This window comes from Tenebrio molitor, chromosome 5, assembly GCF_963966145.1.
Source record: "Tenebrio molitor chromosome 5, icTenMoli1.1, whole genome shotgun sequence".
Taxonomy (NCBI): Eukaryota; Metazoa; Arthropoda; class Insecta; order Coleoptera; family Tenebrionidae; genus Tenebrio; species Tenebrio molitor.
In genome coordinates, this window is record NC_091050.1 from 7,444,510 (window position 1) to 7,462,270 (window position 17,761).

General features: G+C 34.1%; 1 protein-coding gene across 4 annotated transcripts; it reads right to left on the reverse strand.

Moving 5' to 3' along the window:
* Positions 1–205: 205 nt before the first annotated feature.
* On the reverse strand, positions 206–17,619 carry LOC138132103 (tyrosine-protein phosphatase non-receptor type 11-like). Of its 4 annotated transcripts, none has more exons than XR_011159981.1 (12): positions 17,495–17,619; positions 17,152–17,271; positions 16,904–17,098; positions 3,823–3,985; positions 3,591–3,767; positions 3,387–3,537; positions 2,917–3,335; positions 2,660–2,864; positions 2,448–2,599; positions 2,128–2,348; positions 1,975–2,069; positions 206–1,674 (listed from the first exon to the last, which is right to left on the reverse strand). XR_011159981.1 is itself a non-coding variant. In XM_069049481.1 (11 exons), exons 1-11 carry the CDS (start codon positions 17,506–17,508, stop codon positions 1,551–1,553), a joined length of 1,941 nt encoding a protein of 646 aa, XP_068905582.1. In that variant the 5' UTR covers positions 17,509–17,619; the 3' UTR covers positions 206–1,550. The 4 variants fall into 4 exon arrangements, 2 of the variants coding, with proteins under 2 accessions (XP_068905582.1, XP_068905583.1); XR_011159980.1 differs by having other exon boundaries at positions 1,975–2,085; XM_069049481.1 differs by lacking the exon at positions 1,975–2,069.
* Positions 17,620–17,761: the final 142 nt, after the last annotated feature.

Here is a 17,761-nt window from a genome sequence, read left to right on the forward strand (position 1 = left end):
GTTGAATTAAAATTTTAATCAATTCTGCTTACAGCCAACTGCAATCTTTTTTGAAATTTGTTAAATTAATACAATTTTTCACGACATTTTAAGAAGTTTCTTCTCTTTACCACAATTAAGTAAATCTTAATACGGATTATCCTAACGAAATTCATCAATCGAATAATTTTAAATATTATAAAAAGGAAAAGAAAATACACTTGAATTGCATAATTATATTTTTATTTTCGGCTTCAGATTCTTCCTGTCGATAAGAAAGTCATCGCAACATTGCAGGTATACAACAGAGGATAACTATAATAATTTATGTGGAATCATTGAATTCTTAAAATACAAAACTCAATTCTAAAATTTGTTTTTTGTGGCTTTTGTACGTTAATCACAATTTTATAATCTCTACAAACTATGGCTAATCAAGTTTATCATTAACTGCTTATTTGCAATAATAAATATTAACAATGTATCAAAATAACGTACAATTTGCGTCATCGTAACGAAAAACTTTGATTTTGTATAAATCAACAAAGCAGATTCTGCTAGTTTTTCCCGCTGCTGAATATATAGTATTGACAGTTGTGTTCAATTTAAAGTACTTATGTTCGTGCGAGTGAATTTTTAAAATTAGATACAAACGTGTCAACAGTTGATGAAATTAACGACCAAAAATATAGTTTACAAGTAAAGAAAGTAACAAATTTCTAAACATATATTGTAGACAGAAAATTGACAAAACCTTTGCTTGGATTAAAACGGTATACTTACTAATAATAACAGAAAAAGCAAAACATAGCACCAGTTTATTGTATAACAGATCGCAATAAAAATGATTTAAAAATATTTTATGCACAGTCTATTTAAATATAAGATACAATATTGTCAAATCTGCATTCCATACAGGTGGTATTAATAGAACATAAATAGCGCTCCACCTGTATAAAGGGTGTAATCACTAAGTGTGCCTTGAGTATAAATAATTTAGCAAAAATATAAAAATACACTAATTCACTTAAAATTAAAGATAATCACGAAAAATCACCAAGTGACTTCCAACTAAGCTTAGATTTTATCATCAGTGATCTTTGGAAGTAAAATAAAAAGCCTGGCCCGAATATACTTACCTTTAGGCCGCATGGAATTGTTTAAAATAATCATGAACATTTACACAGAATAAAAGCACATAAAATAATAATTGTAGTAAATGGCAATAATTAAAAACCATACACATCTGTTAATCCAAAACATTCGAGATAAACATACGTATAGGGGTATAATTATATTGAATATATACAACTTTGTGCTCTAAAAATAATTTCTTGGGATTTTAAAGAAGTGTTACTTTTAATGTAAGGTAGCTTTGTGGGCAAGTAACACTAATATAACTCTTCAGGATTATACATACTGGCATTCTCTTAACAATGACACATCAACTAGGCTCTTGAACAATGTACGCATCTTTTTGTAAATATTATTATGTAATTTGACTTGACAATTTTTTCCTAGCACACTGAGAAGGTACATGAAGTAAATTTGGAATAAAAAGTTCGTTTACGTCACGTTGCCTTTCGAGGTGGCGGTGGCGCAGGACAGCCTAAGGAACTCGACGTCCCCGAATGTTTCCGTTCACTGACAGGAATGTTCTCATAGAGAGTAGGCTTAACCAAGTCATCTGGTGGCCTGCAACAAAACAAAACTCGTCTGAAATCTCTCGCGATCACCACCCGGATGTAACATCAGTTAGTGGTCCTGTGGTGGCCATTACTCACACATTTCCCCAACCCCCGCCAAATCGATCTTACCACGAAGCATTAGAAACAACCAGTTAGAATTCACACGTGTAATGTTAAATGACGACTTTAAGAGTGGCATCAAGGTGATAATGAAAATGATTGTTGTAAAAAGGATCAGTTTTAATTGGAATCTTAGACGGATATGTTTTACGAAAAACAACATAGAACAGCTTTGATTAAAACTTACAAAGTTTCGTTACGGATGCCACCAAGGATCAAAATCGTCAATTAATAGCTACGGTTCTACTACACTACACATGACACTCAACATCTAAAATGAGCCTGCAACAACACCACCCTTCACAAAACTAACTGCAATGGTGATATTCAAGGGTCTTACCTGGGCAATGGAATTTCTGACACAGCTCGAGGAGGCTTTTTCGCTTCACCCCTCAAAATCACAGAATTTGGAGACGAGACCGGGAAGTGTGCCGAAGTGGAAGACCTACTTGACAGCGAAGTCATGCTCCCTAAACCACTTGTTGCCGACGAAGATAATGTGCTGCCTATATCACTGCTATATCTAATGTTTGTGTACTCCCGACCTATTTGCATCGATTTCTACAACAAAATTTTCAATCAATTCGTACATCCCCCAAAAAGAGATTCTACTCCGATCTACGTTTTATTTAAAGTTTTTTATTTCCAACTTCAAATTACCTGTTCAGCCTTCATTCTTTCAGTTGTTGTCTCTATGTGGTGTTGTACTGCTAAATAAACGAATTTATATTGGGCCTCGGTCTGTACCATTCCGGAACGCTGGGACCTGACCATCTGAATTGTGCGTTGTATATCTATCTCACAGTCTAAACCTACGACAAATTTGGACGTAAAACGTCGAACCATTTGTTTACAGATTTATTTAAACTTACCGTATTTCTTAAGCTGGTCCAATATCATATCGATAACGATAAAAGTGCCAGTTCTTCCGATACCAGCAGAACAATGCACTAAAATAGCACCTGGGGGTTGATTAGCTGGAAGCTCTTGCTGAAGGCTTTCCTGTCTCTTATTAACTTCGTGCAGAAAATTTAAAACACAGCCTGGGTCTGAAGGCACGCCGTGATCTGGCCATGCCTAAAACGCCAAACATTTTAACGAACGTTTCCTTCAACTTCCTCAAACTCACCTGAAAATGGTATTGAAAAACTTTCCTCTCACAATTCGCACCGTCCATGCTAACTAGAAATTCTCTGAGAGTGTAGTGAGGAATTGACGATTCCATTAGCATTTTGATTTTGATTTTCCCGTACTCTTTAGTAGTACCTTGATCCGGCCAGTATCTGGCACACTTCGTTTTTCCTCTTTCAGTCTCTTTGGTTGTCATCACAATTACTCTGCAGTTTTCCTGCCAGACCATTTGCCAGAAATCGGCTATGGTGGAAGGTAAACAGCCTTGTGTTGCTATATAAACTTTTCCACTCGGATCACTTCCCAACTCGCTTCCTCCGCTGTAATCGGCTTTCCATCTTATGTAGTTGGCGTTGATGTAATCTGCACCCGCAACGTTTGGGTCCACATCTTTTAATTTCACTCTAGTATCGTCAACTAAAATTTACAAATTAAATTTGCGAAACCCACCACGACGGGCCCACTTACAAGGCAAAATGTTTTTATATCTATTCTTATTTCTATTTTCCGGTTTAACTCCCTCTTTTCTGGAGTACAAATGTTTGAACTCTTGCTGTTGCAACGATTCGAATTCCTCCCAAAAACCGGCCTTGCCCATCCCGTTCGGGCCATTTTCGCTCTTAGAAATCACAGTCAGTAAACTCGCAACCGATCGGAAACAACTTCACTTACTTGCAACTGCTTCACCCTCGAGTGGATCCCCGACGCGTTAATTCTAGTGGCATTGAAGGGCTGTTTCAGATGGACAACCGTCCCTGAAGTCTCTACCATTGGATTCTTTTTGTAATACTCGATGAGTTCCGCTAAACTGTCGAATTTCTCCCCTCCCCCAACATCGTATCGGTTATCCTGATGGCCGAATTAACATAAAAATTCCGAGCAACGAGTGCGTAAAATCACTTACCGAATATCTAATCATGACATGAGTCACTTTGTCGTCGGTTCTAACAGAAAGGACGAAATCTCCGGGTTTCGACTGGCTTTCCCTCACTAAAAAGCTTCCATTCTTGCCTCTATCCAGTATCAGTTTCTCTGCCTCCTTTCCAGACAAGTGTCCATGAAACCATCTGCAAGCATCATTAACACGAATTAATTTATTTTAATGGTGGCCCTCGAAAAATGCAAACTTCGTGTTTCCACGTTAATCGCGATTGTTCACGTAAAAATTGCCTTCATTTATACAGCGCTAAACGTTCACGTTACATAATCAGAACATACTTTTGCACTTCCAGTTTTGGAATATATTGCCTTGCATAAAAGCCACCTGTACCAATTTACTTATGCACCGACCCGACCAGACTGGCGCACTTATCTTTCAAATTATGTTTAGTATGCGCGATTTTTCACACAACATCTAATAAAAATGCACATATGAAATGAACCCAGCTATCAGCGCGGCAATATAGTCGCTCTCGAACTATAATAAAACTGTTTGAACAAAAAATATCTTACATGTTTTAACGGCGGCGTAATAATATTTGCGGTACTTGATACGCAACAACTTATTTGCATTAAATGTGGACACTAATAATCATTATGTGAACGTAAATTTCTTTCACTCGATAACTGCAACACCAAACTTACGGAATCCCACCCGAATGAGCGACACAATCCGTCCGGTTTAAATTGAATGCTTGGTGCGCTTTTTTATTGCTCGGATACTTTACATAATATTGTGGACTTTGTAAACAAATACCTGTTTGTTTACATTTTACAGCTTTCGGCTGAACAATATTTAGTTTTTTAAACAAGACCGAACTGTTTTACAATGTTTTCGAACGTTAAACAAATCTATATACGAAATTTGGGAAACATTCGCGTCTGAAATTTTCTGTTCCGGGGTCTCGTCACTATAATTCCGTTTGACTTATCGCGTGATTTCTTTTGTGTTATGTGTAAATGGGAACTTCCACGGATGATTTATTCCTGCGAAACTCTACAACAAATTAATTGGTGCGCTAAAACGCATTTTTACCACGAGAAATGCGAATGTTGAATTTTCAACACGATTAATTGACTACATTTAAATATAATTAGATTTGTGAGAGAATAACCGCTACAGTTCGTACAGGCGCATTGTGCGAATAATGAATTTGTCCAAAATAGAAAGGTTTACACGGTTCACATTATTACAACATGCATGGGCCCATTTGCGTAATGTAGGTGAAGATTAATTTAATTTACTACCCACGGGTTTACTTCGACCTACCGGATTACTTGTTACGGTGAAATTAAGGATGTAACACTGTACGAGTATCGGCGGACGACTGAAATTATGCATCCATATTTTGTAACCAACGTGATTACCGCACACCTCCCATAATATAATCATCTGTATCGGAGCCAATCACGCGTGCATTAATCGAGGTAATGACGGCAGTAATCACATTTTAAACCATTTGCTTGGCCATTTGAACGAGGTGGGCGTAGTCGAAATACGTCCCACGACAATTTTTACAATGAATTCATCATGTTTGGGATTAAAAGGTTCAATACTTGATTGCATTCCACCTTGGGGTTAATCGATTGATTTTTTTTGCGAACGAACGGCTCCATAAAAGCAGCAGCAATAAATGAATAAATAAATGCATGGTTTTATTACCGACCATCCCACCGTAAAAAGTCATATGAATATTTAAAGTTGTTTATTGTGGTCAATGACAATAACCACTCTTAAAAGGTGTTCAATAATTCAATAATTTTACTGTGGCAGGTAAGGGTGATGACACCAAAATCTTCGAAGGTGACTTCTCACCTGTATTTATCGAGTTCAATACGTATCCGTCCATGTTTTTAAGTTTAATGCTTCACAATGGTTAACTTTGAATTTTTAATACAACGTAAGGTTATGATTATGAATAAGGAGTTCAACTATTCAACGCATTTTTTTTCAAATCCATTAGAACAGCCAGGGTCAAAATACCTGCATAAATAGAATCTAGACATTTAACGCGTAAGGTGGGGTTGAATGTTTAATGTGAAAGGTGGGGTTTTCGTTACGAATATTTGCATAAAAGATTGACATTGATGACAATTAAATTCTTAAAACTTCAAGTAGCCTACAATTAAGAGATCCCTTACAAAAAAAAATGCGCCCACGTAGATCTCTGTATGTAGCGTCGCTACTGAAATTTTCACTTCCTCCATATTTGGTGTGCTTGGGTTACCACTTTTTATACCTTTAGTTATGATGTCATTGAAAAAAGTGGACACAAATACAAATCCAGGACATTCTCGGAGCGTTTATGGTATTGCTATTGAAACAATAGTCTCAATAAAAATCTAAATTAAGAAGTTCAACATTTTGTGCGTTTGTGCCATTGAAAAATAAAAAGACCGTGACCTAAAATTTAAATATTCAAGAAGTTATTCGACACGTCAAGAAAATTACATAGTTCCTGTCGTTTTTTGAGTGAAGGTGATTTTTTTTCCAACACAAGAGCCGCATTCTTATCTCCAATTATTGTACTCGTAGAACGAAATTCCAACTATTTTTAGCATGGATTTGCAAAAATTAATTACAATAACAAACAAATTAAAAAACGAGAAGTTTTAGATTAGGATGAGAGAAATTCCTTAAGAATTGCAATCCTTTATGTTATTTAAATATATTCACATGAATAATATTAACACTGTTTTTATGGATCTTCTACTTTACGTAACGTAGAACGACAGGTCTCATCCAATTAACATTTAACATCTTGCGTAAAAATGTGTTTACCCATGTTAAGTATTAAAGCGTTTCTAGTTTACTGATGCAAGGAAAAAACTTGACTTAATTTCATCTAAAGTCAACTAAAGAACGACGATCATGATCTACTTTGACTGTTGTGAAAAAACACAAGTACACTAATGAGCTTACTTAAAAAAAATAAGAGCTTTTCTGAATTCTCTCAAGGCGGTGGAGAAAATGATCTGGGCTGCTGGAACTGCAATAACCGATGCGTCTGCCGAAAAATAATTTCGGGTCATTTCAAAAGTTTCAAGACTTTTTACACTGAACACATTGAAAACTACTATTACTACTACTATAGTGCGGAAAAATAGTAGAAATTAATGTAGTATTTCAAGCACCTGATCACTGTGAAGACAAAAAACACACTGGTTTAGTTTAAGTTATGTCGCGAAACCCATCGGCAATATTGCTGTTGTTTGATATAGTGGGGAAGACGCCTTCGGACACCTCGTCGCAGTCGCGACTCTCGGCCTAGACACTGGATCGATGATTATTGTTATTATTCACCAATAAACATTCACCGGGGGGAAGAAAATCTGGCGTTGCACAAATCACACCTTTTCCCCTTTAATTCTTACATTTAAAAGCTTTGCACCAGTTTAATTCGGACACGTCGAAAACTGTGTCGTGACGAAAAAATCGAGTCGCATAATAGTGATGCATTAAATTAAAATAATTGCCAGGCTCGTATCTGTCATATTCCCAACATTGTACTTAATTTCGTTGTATTTTTCATTCATTGCTATGGTCCAATTACTTATTACACTTATTCCGCGAACGTGAAGGAGAAAAGGTTACTCTAATTGACATCCTAACTAATGGTGTTGCTTGAAAATTGCGCGCAATTAGTCTATAGATCTAGTTGGATACTTGCTCTAATAGCAGGTTACTTTTTTACCTAATTATTAATTCACAATAATAAATGTCTTGATGTCAACAAATTAAACTTAATAAGATCCTCGCCGTAGCGGTCGCATTTCATACCATGCTCTGCAATTTAATTAAAGTCATTTTTCACCACCAACATAACAACATCATGGTTATCCGTCAATTTTATATTGCCAATTACAATTATTTTTATTGTTCAGATACTGCATTTCCATATGTAAAAATGGGAAATGTTCAAGTTTTTCTCCAAGACCTTCACGCAACGTAGCGCAAGAAATGAAAATTTATATTTAAATTACTGTTAAGTGGAACGCGTATTCTGTTAGCATATGAAATTCTTTAAATTACAATTGGCGGAAATAATAATATTGTTCTGTCTGTGAAATGGAAATTCATATTGCATTATGTGAAAATCACACTACTTTAAAGTAATTTGACGACTGACGTTTTCTTTTCCCCGAGTTGGCGGAATTTCAAAATAATAATACCAATAACGATAGTGCATCAGGAGGTTAAAAAACATCAATTAGCTACCATTACTTTCGTAATGAAATAAAATGAAATTAATAAATCTAGTTAGTAATAGCTTGTGATTTAATAATGAATTAATAATAATGATTAAATAATTTAATGATAAATTATTAATTATAATCAATCATCGTTGTCGACAGATTTCTTGTTCCTTAAAGATTTGTTTAAAGGTACATCTTTTATAAATCCAAAGCGTCATATCTGTTTTAGCTAATGAACAGAGTTTAATTTAATTAAATTTTAAAATAACTAAGCGTTTCCCTTCGTCTTTTCTATTCTCCTTTGAACAGTGAAAACTGGTGATGTTCTGTCAAATTGAAGCAGTCTCCCAGGAAAACTGTACACTTTATGTGGACACTGACCACACATTTACAACCCGACAAAAAAAACTGTATTTAGCTACTGCAAGCAACAAACCTTGTAATTTAAAACCACAAAATATTCAAGTTAACCTTCTGAATTTTCTTGGAATTAGATTAGATCTTAAATATCACGTTAGATAAAAACAATGTATTTAATTAACACATATTACACCTGCAATCTGAATTTCATTTAAAAAATAATAAATAAAAATAGTGCGTATATTGTAAAAATAACACGAAATTATATTTTCCATTTTTCCTAGCATGCACTATCAATCAAAAACTTTCTCGCTAGATAAAAGAGACAACTGTAAGTTATCATATTAAAATACTTGTATTGAGAGAAAGCAAGGTCTAATAATCTGAAGAAAGTTGAGAAAAAGAAGCCAAAGAAAAACAGCAACAGAAGAACCATAATAAGGTTGTGGATGTAAAAAAAATCAGAAGTAGGTAATTACGACCGCTTGCATTGCAAGGATTTATATTCCACATCCACCGAAGCAGGAGTAAAATGGTCGAGATCCAATATGTTGGCACATGAATTATGTGCTGGAATAGGAGCAGATGCCAAGATTCATAATTTATTTTTGGATATTATATTGATTAACCGTTAACCTAATAAATACATTCATAAATTACAATGCTCGTTTACTTTGTACTCTTCGTTATTTTGCTTCGGCAAAAACTAAATGGAGCAGAATGCCGAGAATGATGTTTTACATTCATGTCGATATATAAAAAAATCCAATACCAAAAATAAAGCTCTGTTACAAACGTACATTACATAAGCAAACTATTTAGTGGAATAAGATTTTGCTCAAAAATACCAAATACAGAATGAATTTTGTATTAAATCACCAGTCTATTCAAGTCCAAAATTATACATAATTACTGGAAATCTAAAAACCTCATCCTTTCACACCGATAACATCTACTTGGTGGCAAATTCGTTTCCTTCCTTATATTCTAATTTATGTATCTTAGATCCACTTCCACTACTTCGTCTTTAAATAGGTATGTACATAGTTTTGAAAAATCTAAATAAATATGTACATATTTAATGTACATAGTTTTCGATTTCAAAATGACGCAATACAACTTCCGGTTTTTCAATTTGACGACAAATTGCATGTAAACAACATTATCATTGTTTGAAGTCGCGACGTGAGCCGATTATAATGCTATTAGAAAAATTACTTTAGTAGCATTATAACATGCGAATATAAATAAGATTCTCGAAATAATGTTTATTACAATAATATTGTACTAGCGTATTAACAAATAACAATTAAGGGAAAAAACATACAACGTATACGAAACTAGATTCGTCACAACGTCGATAGTGACGTTATATTTCAACGTAGGTATGGCTTTCGACCGCTTTCAAATATGGTGCAGGAAGTGCAAACCTGTAACCCAGAATTCTCGAGATTATCCCCGTAACTGACAAACTGCATAGCCAAGAGGCAACAAATGGATCAGTGCAACTTTCTGATCTACCCACATTTAAAAAGCAGGGTAAATTTTTGCGTCATCCTTATAAGTTCAAATGGAATGACGACCTCTTCCGAGAAATTGTCGCATACGTGATAATTTCACGAGGATCGTTTTTTCTTTTTAGTACCCGAAGGAATTATTCAGTTCACATAATATTTCAATGTCATCATCAAGGCACGCGATGACAATGTGAAATAACCTCACACAAGGCTTTTTACACAATGGATACTTGGAAAATTCAACACGGAAACCCGCCGAGAGGGCCGTAGAATTTTATAAACTAATTCTACAACTCGCCTTCCGCCTTTAACCCATGCCATTTTTCAGAAACCTTTGTTTACCGAGGCAGACACTCGCTACAAAATACCTAAACCTGTCTAATGAATCACACCTGCAAAAATGTAGGCAGACGTTGAAAAAGAAATAAAATGAAACAATATCCTTACATACGACCACATTTCAACAGATCAATTTGTAATATCGTCAAAGCTTTTTTCCAATACCTGGCAATTATGTTAGCCGTGGGTCCCCTTTTTAGGTTGTTTGTTCAATACAATTAAGATGATGTTATTAGTAAAAAAAAAATGAGGACTGGGTTACCAACAACAACATACATTCGACCTTCCGAAGAACTAACCAGCGTAGGTGTAGCTGGTTTTTTGCGTTGGAGTACTCTGTCAAAAAATGTCTTACCCGGAATCATTATTCAAGAACATTTCGTTTGATGCGCAAGGTGGAAACCTGAACCGAGGAAAAAACTGCAACACCTGTGCGATCTTGAATTAGATCGAGTTATTTTACATAATATGGAGCACATGCCGACTATTTTCTAATGCACTACACACAGCGATTCCTTTATTTTGTAAACATTCATTTACACTCGTAATAAACAAGTGATTCATTTATTTACGTTAATTTTCCACCGCAACATACAAAACTACAAAATTACGGCAGATATTCGCAAACAATTATAAACTTGGGTTAGCGAACTTGACCATTTTCAAAAAATATTTGCTTATCTAATTATTACATGCGAGTTACGTCACTTGTATTTTCTAAAACCGCGATCGGAATAAAAGGCAAGATTTACGGTGTTATCTGTATAATTGGCAAGTCGTATGTCTTAGTCCGTATTATACTTCCAGGAATTATATACAAATGCAAATATTCAAGCGTTAACAAGTGAAGATGCTCCAGAGCGAATTAATGATGAACTGGATAGTCACGTTTAACATGTACGAGATAAATTGTTCAACGAAGAGAACAACAACATGTACATATATACAAAAAAAACAACTGTTGTAATTCCTTAAATAGTAATGCGATACCTTCTTACGTAAAACCGATGTGTGTAGGTATTAGATCAGTGATTCATGAAAGCTGTCACCCAGGTTAAGGGTGATTCAGAAACCTTTCCCCATCACATGGTTTTGGGCGACTGTAACCATTACTTGTCTATTACATTTTTCCGTGATTGAATCACTCAGATCAGTGTTGAAAAAAAAAAACGTCGTTAAACATTTATCTATGGAATGTTACACATATCTATATTGTATGTAGATAGATACAGAACAAGTTGAGTAAAGACGATAATACTTTCTATATTTTATAATGAGCTCCTTTGTAAACTGAGATCTGCTGCATATAATCGACCACAGATTATTATCGACAATATTCTATTATATAATGACTTAAGCTGCCTGCAGAGTTTTGTTCCGGCAAAGTATATTGATGAGCTCTTTTTAGCCTTTAATTAATGTCACCAAATGTTCAAGCACGCAGTAATTTCCCCCTTCAAATTGGAAAAAAATGAGCATGTCCCTTGCATTCGCATAAACTGCGAATAGTGAAAACAGGAGTCATTATGTTAAAACAAAGTTTAACAAAAATTTAATTATTTTACAACAAATATTTATGACTGCCAGGTTAGTTCACTGCTCTTTGTTGTTGCACATATTTATTAAATTCTTTTAAATTAGTTTTTGCACGCCTCGAACAATCTGTCGGGAATTCCCACCCTAATTATAAATTTTCTCCTTAGTAAAATACATTTAAACACAGTACTTAACTCTGCAATTTTTGCCTGCTGAATGTTTTGTAAAAAGGTGAACATTCCTATATCACAGTGCAGACTTAAAATAATAAAATTTCACGATCCAATTCGATGTTAGCAAACTCACCCTAGATAGTATATTTCGAACACTGTTCATTTTGAATTCAGACCAGTTCCCACACTTTTCAGACAGACAACTATTCAACAATTTTTAACGGTCAAAGTAAGTCTTTTTGCTGTAGGTTTTAATTACATTAATGGATTTGATAACGGTAGAGTTTCTGTTATAGACACGAAGTATTGTCTTTCGAATTACTTATTGTGTGACTAAGAATGTTAAGTTTGATTGCAAGATACTGTAAATTGATGAATGCAACATCCTGAAAATAGAATATCTTGATGGTAATCTTAAGTAAGGTGACGCATTATACGTCACTGCAAAGATTTATTCTTCTAATACATTTTAATTAATAATTGAAATTCAATTAAAGTAATCAAGCCACTGAGATTTACGACGGTAATTTTATCTAGTAACTTTGCTTCTGAAAATAATAAAAATTTCCCCGAGTACTCAGATTTATTCTTTGAACAAAAATATTACTGATTTAGTAATACAGTAAATACCTTCTTAAGCGTCAAAATGGTTTAGTTTAAAACTAAAAATATTTGTGAAACTTTAGAAGTTTTACAAAAGCAATTTATTTATTATACTTTGGTATGCATTCCTGTAACGTATGATACCATTATATTTTTTAAATTCAGAAATTTTAACAACTACGTGAATTTAATTTAATTAGAAGCATTTTTTGGTAAACAACTTAATTCATGATAAATGGTGTTAACTGGTCCCTGAAAGGATTGTGCTAATTTTTACAATTTAATTAATTTAACACCTTTATAAAAATGTACGTATTGAAAGAAAATATTATCTTGTCTCTAGGGGAAACATTTGTGGAAGTAATATGTAGCTTGAAAAGCACAAAATTTTATCAGTATCAAAAAATTAAAAATACAAATTTCTAAATTAGAGAACTGATCGAGATACAACATAAAGTGGAGCCGCTAATCTGTACGATTTCTTGTGGAATGTAAAATTTAAAACTGTACTGTACAGAATTTATTGGAAAAACTAGTTGTCAAGGTTAAGCACTAGATAATCCGCATTAAATTAATTAAACGCGGTCTACGGATTTACGAGTATGAACAGACTTTATTACTAGCGTAATAATGTCTCATTTTTTAATAGCGTAAGTACGCACGTTTAAACTTTTACATTTGAGATTCCGCGAAAACAAAGGCATCTGAAAGTTGACAAAATAAGACAATTATGAGTTTTTATGTTAATTCTACCCACATTTGTGTCCCATAAGGAATCGAGAGTTACACGTGCCTCAAGTCCATTAAATATTGACACGTAGGTGAACTCTGTCAGAATGGAAATTAAATTATAGTTTTTAAATTTATTTCGTTATTATGAAATTAACACAAAACTTTCCTTTGCGAACGGGCCCAAAAAGCAATAACTAATCCCGGCCGGTGTCAATTCGTATTATTGAGAAACATCCCAGTTTAGACGTCATCGTTACATCATCATCTGCGACAATTGAAACTGAAATTCATTAGACGCTTATGTATATTAATTGATCATAACTTCCTTCCTTTATATAGGTGGACATTAACAAGCAGACCGGATTACCTATAGCAATCTTATATAAAAAGTGTGACTAAGACGCTTCATTCTTAAGAAGTGTGCACTAACAGGATATGAAAAATGATTGTTTCAACGTCCTAAAGCAGAAACAGACGTGACGTCCAACATATATACTATGTGAGATGGTGAAGATTAGTATGCCGCACAGGTGACAGAATCACACGACGCATTGTCAATATTACGCACTCTCATGAAGGTCTACTTAATCATTAACTATGCCAGCATAATAGTATCGCACTGGCTGATACATATCAAAGAAAAAGGGAAAATAAAAACGTCATCAGTGGTGAGAAAGAAAAGTAGTCAGTGCGCTTGACTTTACTTTGTATTGCAACAGGCTTCTACCTGCATTATTATATAATGTAAAAGGCAGACATATTTCTCTGAGCATTAATATTCATCATTCAGATCTCTAGAAAAATGGGTATTATAAAATTCCAATGTAACATATATTATTTAAATGATTCGTTGAAGTACACTCGAAAAATGCGGGAATTTTTCTTGACGGAAACGAAATTTCAAAAATAATTCTTAATTTGAGGTCATTTGATAAAATTCAGAAATCCTATGCAGTTTTACAACATTGGAAAGACAAATTTGCTTTTCAGTCGACGCAAGATGAATAAAAATACTTTAGCGTGGCTTCAGGTAATAAACGTTTAGCAATTGCAAAAAATTAACGGCGGGCGAGTTTGAACACCTGCCCAATAATTACCTTGTCATTTGTACGACTCCAGGATTCTTCGCTCGACATTCCGGCAAAAATGTTTTTTAAAGTGACAACGTTTATAATTTGTGATACTTGGATGTTACCAAGGGCACACAATTTACTACTACTAACTGAAAATTGAACACGGAACGATTCTGTCAAATCTGTATTTAAGTGTAGCCATAATGTTTTATGACTAATTATTATTTCTAATTCGTTATCACATTAATTAATAAATTATAGTGAAAAAGTAAAAAACATTTAATTGAAAATTCAAATCTTTACTTAACATTAGTACGTGTTTAGTCGAGTTATAATATAGGAATTAGAAAGAATTCTTATTTATACGTGTCTCTAAGTACATTAATTTTAACCAGTGACAGATCTCATCAAGAACAACAAAATTGTTGTGTACCATTTTTTCAAAATATAATTTTCATTTCAATATTTTATTTCCCCATAAATTAACGAGCGGTATATTTTCTAGTTATTTAATCCAATGACAGTGACCGTGAAATAATAGTTTTTGTAAAATCGGTGCAGAACATTGTGTTTTTAGAATAAAGTTTTTTCGCTTCGTGGCCGAGGTAGAGACAAGAGGATTACATTTTCAGTTAGTTTTATCCGACTACAAAAGACAGGTGTTTACGTGTTGCTTCTGTGATTTGAGCTAAAATTTTGTGAAAATGGTGCGTTTATTTTCGAATAGTGAATACACAGATGGTGTGTTGGCGTATAGTGAACCGTGCGGGAGTGCTCGTCGAGTCCGTGCGACTTCTTCGTGGACTTGGTATATTCAATCCCAATTGATATAATTGAAGTTTTAAGAGAACGCTTGGAAAATACTGCGACAACAATTCGCAATAACAGAGGTATGATGGAAAGAGTGGAAGAATCATTTCGTCGGCGCCTTCATTATTGTATTGACAATAACGGCGGTCACTTTGAATACTCCGTGTAATGATTAGTGATTACTCTGATTACTTCATGAGAATTTTTACGGGTTAATACATACATTTTAGGAGACATTTTGTCATTATCTTAGGTACGGGTGATTCATTAGGGTCAGTTAAAAATATTTATTATTAAAATTGTTTTCATTTAATATCTACCATATGATTCTCTTTTTTCTCTTCCACTCTTATCATTATAGGCGCAGCAGTTAGCCGCTGTGCATAAGTTAGCAAAAAAGCAAGTGAAAGTTTTCTTGCATTTGCTTCTCTTCTTTGCTTCTTATCAGTACCGCCGAAGCAAATAATCCCCATAGGTCGGTAACGAAATTTGTGCCAAATCTTTCAATAATTTTAATTGGATAACATCAAGATTTAGGAAACATAGCATATTATTATACGAGTTTTATAAGACGCTTGATTGTGACAAGAATGTCACAGTGCGTCTTATAAAACGAGTGTAATATACTATTTTTTCTACTTTGGTCGCATTACTTTGATAAAAACTCAAAAATCTGATTACGAAATAATCTAGGGACAAATGTTTTAATTGTTAGCTCCCTAGAGATGCCGGACGTCGCGCCGGCCAGCGTGCTATTACAGTAGTACCAACGTAATACATATTAAAAAAAAAAAAAAAAAAACAACAAAAACAGCTTCACAAAATAGTAGTTTATTTGACTAGTTTGTGCGTAAATTGGACCTTTTTTGGCACGCGTGGGCCATTTTAAAACGTGAGTGAAACGAGCGTTTTAAAGGCCCACGAGTGCCAAAAAAGGCCCAATTTACACACGAACGAGTTGAATATAACGTTTTTTTGTTCGACGAGCCCCTTAAAGGCGCCAAATCGCTTAAAACCTTTAAAATTAGCTTGACGTTTCGTTTTGACAAGTTGTGACATTTATCAAAATCCGTTCACATAAGAGAAAATTCTCAAATTCTGACAGTGTCGAACAAAAAAGTTCCTTTGTGACGCTACTTTTAGTTTCACAAACTCATTTGTCATTTATGATACCAAAGTAGAAAAACAATATTATCGCATTACGAAATTTCCTTTAAATTATCTGGGGTACAACTGAGGTATGTAAAAAATGCAACATTTCAATGTCAACAAACAAATCACCAACATTAATGCAATAGTACAGATAAAATATTATGGATAATCTTGAATATTTCAGATTTTTTTTCAATTTACGTTTTTTTTTAATGTTACACAATTTGTTTTTATAGGACTACAATTTATTCAATTTTTTTTATTGTGTTTTATGCATATAATAAATGATTGATTTAATTTGTTAAATTGGTGTTTGTTGTCCTTAACACAATAATCAATCTTTTATAAACAAACTGGTGAGTTTATTTCCTTTAAAAATTATGACTTCCACTAGATACTAAATATGCAAGGAATACCTCTCTGGGTGTTGTGTTGCATAAACTTTCAAATGAAAAACTTGATAACTCGATTTTGTGAACAATGATGTAATTATGCAAAATGGCTGGACATTTTGATCAAATGTATCTAAATATAGATCTTAAATTTCAACATACCTCTCAGTTGTGGGATCTGCACAGCTCAGAGGATACTTAAGTTCAATGATTTCTCCATTCTTTTCTCTAAGCTGTCCTTGATTTTCCATGTAATACTGCACCAGTTCAGAAAGAGTTGCAAATTTCTCCCCACCGTACAGATCGTAGAAATCTCCAGAGTTTTGTATCTTGATGTGTGTGACTTCCCCATTTCTCCTGGAAGCCAAATGTTATTTTTTTTTCTTACATGATTATGGGTAATCAATTACTTGACTGATAGTGTGAAGGCTCCAGGATTTGAACTGGGTCTTGCCAAGAAACTGCAATCAACTCCCCTTTCCATTAATACTCTTTCAGCTTCTATCCCACTGATTGTGGGCCAAAACCATCTGCAATTAAGTCGTTTTTATCAGCGTAAAGCATCCTACCCTGTAGGCCTTGAAAAATCTTTATTCAACAATAAAAAAAATAAACAAATTCTTACTGTTGCTGTGTAAATAAGACTTTTTTGACAGCTACCACATACTCCAACAAAGAAATTTTATGTTAGAAATATTGTTGGTGGAAGTTCCGGCCGTTTAATTTTAATGGCAATCGAAAATAAGTACTTACCTTCGGGAACTCATATTTTTTATTTGATTTTTTCGTTAAAACTTATGAATATAGAATAAACTTCTTGTAAGAGCTAACTACTACATGAGACACCATTTTGAATCTACGAGGAGCGATCAAAAAGTTAACAGAGGCAAATGAAAGTTTCCAAAACTTTCCGCGCGTGGGGCACTATTGTAAAATCAAAGAATACAAACTGTACGCTAACGCAGGTAGTTTATATCCTTTGGTAAAAACTGCATATAATTATCCATGCATATCTGTCTA

Coding starts and splice junctions, on each gene's coding strand:
- LOC138132103 (XM_069049481.1), bottom strand. Junction 3,768..3,822: donor ATGTCATGATTAGATATTCG/GTAAGTGATTTT, acceptor TTCGGCCATCAG/GATAACCGATACGATGTTGG. Junction 2,865..2,916: donor TTTTTCAATACCATTTTCAG/GTGAGTTTGAGG, acceptor TTGGCGTTTTAG/GCATGGCCAGATCACGGCGT.